The sequence below is a fragment of the Poecilia latipinna genome, unplaced genomic scaffold (assembly GCF_001443285.1).
Source record: "Poecilia latipinna isolate Pla-1442-1.1 unplaced genomic scaffold, P_latipinna-1.0 Scaffold2226, whole genome shotgun sequence".
NCBI lineage: Eukaryota > Metazoa > Chordata > Actinopteri > Cyprinodontiformes > Poeciliidae > Poecilia > Poecilia latipinna.
The window spans coordinates 1-2786 of record NW_015114842.1 but is presented as its reverse complement, the minus strand read 5'-3'; the positions used below and the strand labels follow the sequence as shown (position 1 = coordinate 2786).

The 2786-nt window shown below is 41.5% G+C and overlaps 1 protein-coding gene across 4 annotated transcripts in view; it reads left to right on the top strand.

Moving 5' to 3' along the window:
• Positions 1-2470, top strand: part of rnf103 (ring finger protein 103) — a 57917-nt gene extending 55447 nt beyond the window's left edge. For all 4 annotated transcript variants that reach the window (XM_015018081.1, XM_015018080.1, XM_015018082.1 and 1 more), the window contains one exon: positions 1084-2470. In XM_015018081.1, coding sequence (XP_014873567.1) covers positions 1084-2088 — 1005 coding nt within the window. In that variant the 3' untranslated portion in view covers positions 2089-2470. The remainder of the gene's footprint in view (positions 1-1083) is intronic.
• Positions 2471-2786: the final 316 nt, after the last annotated feature.

The window sequence follows — 2786 nt, the reverse complement described above, 5'->3', positions numbered from 1 at the left end:
TGACCACCCAGCTCACCCGCTTCCTCATACACACGGAACCAGCAGCAGCCAGTAACCTTCCCATTCATACTTGATGACGTCACTCCCACATCGACACGCCCACCACCAGGTGTCAAAGTCGCTGCTCCTGTCATATCAATAATTACTTATTTCATTCATATGGCTCTTACAGAGCCTCTGTGAAAACGTGTTTATTATTATTAACGCTTTGGTGCAAAAAACTGATTGAAAATCGATTTATTTACTGCATGTTTATGTCTGTTAAGGCTCAGATGGAACGGCACAGAAAGCAACTTTTTAAACCATTCGAACACAATAGAGACACAATCAGATGACTTATTACCCCGCGATAATAACTCAATAGTCCATGGAAAAACCTTATAAGCTTGTATTAAAGCAGAAAGTACGGCGACCACCGTAAGAAAGGCTTACAGTATCAATTATGCCGCATGAACTGATCAGTAGATTATTGCGAGGGAACGCAAAAGAAAAAAATTCCCATGTCCCCTGAAGGGCTCCGTAGCTTATAGCCCAGTGTGGCTTTTCTGTGGATTTTTCTTCAACCACCAGGGGGCGCTTTAGCAGGAAGTGAACCATTGGAAGTCAAAATTGGAAATCAAAGAAGAAACTGCTGATTTTCAGAACAAGCACATGAGCAGCAGGCACGACGGAGAAATGTTTTCAAACTCAAACCTCCTCATCATGGAAACCACACGAAGAAGTTCATATGATGCAGCTTTTAAATTGATGAGTATGGATCTGGCAGTACAGGAGGGAAATAAAGCCGCTGCACATAAGCTGGCGTGAACAGATCCATGGTTCAGCATTGAAGACGCAGGGCTGCATCCTTAACAGATCCAGCAGATTTGCGTCCTTTGAAAAAGCGAGAGCAGCGGAGAAATCAGCAGCTTATAGCCCGGTGCAGCTTATATATGTACGTTTCCAGTTTTAAAAAATAAACTTTGTAGAAGCGGCTTACAGTAAGGTGCGCTTTATAGTCCGGAAAATACAGTAATTTTGGCTAAACAGACAGGTACATTTAAAAACTCTCCTGGTAACTGTTGTTTCTGTATCTCCCCACAGGCTCTCATTCAGCTCCCCTATCTGGACACACTGTATGGTTACAGTCTGAAGTTGATTCGTTATGCAGACACCACCACATTTGCAAGTTTAGTTAGGGCTGACTGGACCTTTTACTCATCCCATCCAGCTCTCTTTCTGTCCACCTACCTGGCTCATGGCCTGTTGATTGACTACTTTGAGAGGAAACGCCACTGTGGTACAAGGAACCAAGAGAACTCAACAACCAACCTTGAGTGGCTAGCCAGTCTGTGGGACTGGTACACCTCCTATCTGCTTCACCCTATTACATTAGTGCAACAGTTCCCATCTGATCTTTCAGAGTGGGAAGATGATCCCAGCTTTTTATTTGAGCGTTTGGCTTTCCCAGATCTCTGGCTTCACCCACTAGTAAATGTAGACTACTTAAACTCTCTTCCAACCTGGAAGGTTAAAACTGTTCTCCAGCAATGCCAGTCTGTGTCTTGTGTACATCAAGATGAACAGGATAGACTGCCATCAAACATAAACTGCCAAGAACTGACAGATTCCTCTCCTCCAAGCCTAAACAGACTTCCATACAGTAGTGTAAGGCAAATGGGATCTTTGTGCAATCAGGACAACAGGCTCAATATTTTGTGCAGGGACCAAGATACCAGCAGTAGTCAGTTTGTAAAGTCTGTTTCTCTTGGCCCATCTTGCTGTTGCTACAGAAATAAAAGCTTCCAAAAAGTTGACAGATTTCTTGAGGATGGTAGCATCATTTCTGTAGGAGTTTCTGTTAATCAGGTAAATTGGTCTGAGTGGCCCAATGACATGCTTCCTTGCTCAGAGTGTGTGGTGTGTCTTGAGAACTTTGTGAATGAGGAACTGCTCATGGGCCTGCCCTGTGGCCATGCCTTCCACCAGCAGTGCATTGTGGTATGGTTAGCAGGAGGTAAGCACTGGTGCCCACTATGTCGCTGGCCCAGCTACAAGAAGAAAAACATTATAGTTGCACTAAGCACCATCACTGAAAACACAATGTAGAACTGATTCATTGTTATAATTAAACTCTGCATCTTCTTTGAAGCTTATTTGACAATTACCATGTTTTACAGTCACAATTAATCAGATTCAAGGTAGACTGGTGAACCAATGAAAATGCACTAACAATCCATAATATTTGTTGGTTTCATTCCTAGTATTATACAGTGCAACAATCATAATAGTGGATACAAGCAAGACCCAGGGACAGTGTTTTATGTATAAAAGGTCCATTCTGCATCACAAAGACAGGAAAAGTGGAAAGATATTGGTGTATCGATATTGGTGTATCTGTTTAAGATTTTAATGTATGTTCTGTATATTTATAAGGAAATCTGCTTCTGGCCAAAATAAAGAATAATCTTCCAGATGAAATTTGTCAATAGCATTGACTGCAGTCATTTTTTTCTTTCATGCCTACTTAGTACTTGTGGGTTTGTAGAAGGGCTGGTCCTTCCAGCTTGTCCATGGGGCCAATAGGGCAATAAAGAGACATTGGACACGAACAGCTAGTGGTGTGATAAACACAAAAATCTCAGTTCTGTATGTACTACAATTTTAAACTCATTTTTAGTTTACTTTAATCAAGAAAGACAAAAAAGTGACCAACCTAGAACTGACTGGAGATTTGGTTTGATTTATTTAAAAGCCACAGCAATATGTAAACTCAACTTTGAGTTTTAGATCATGTTCTAATGCTA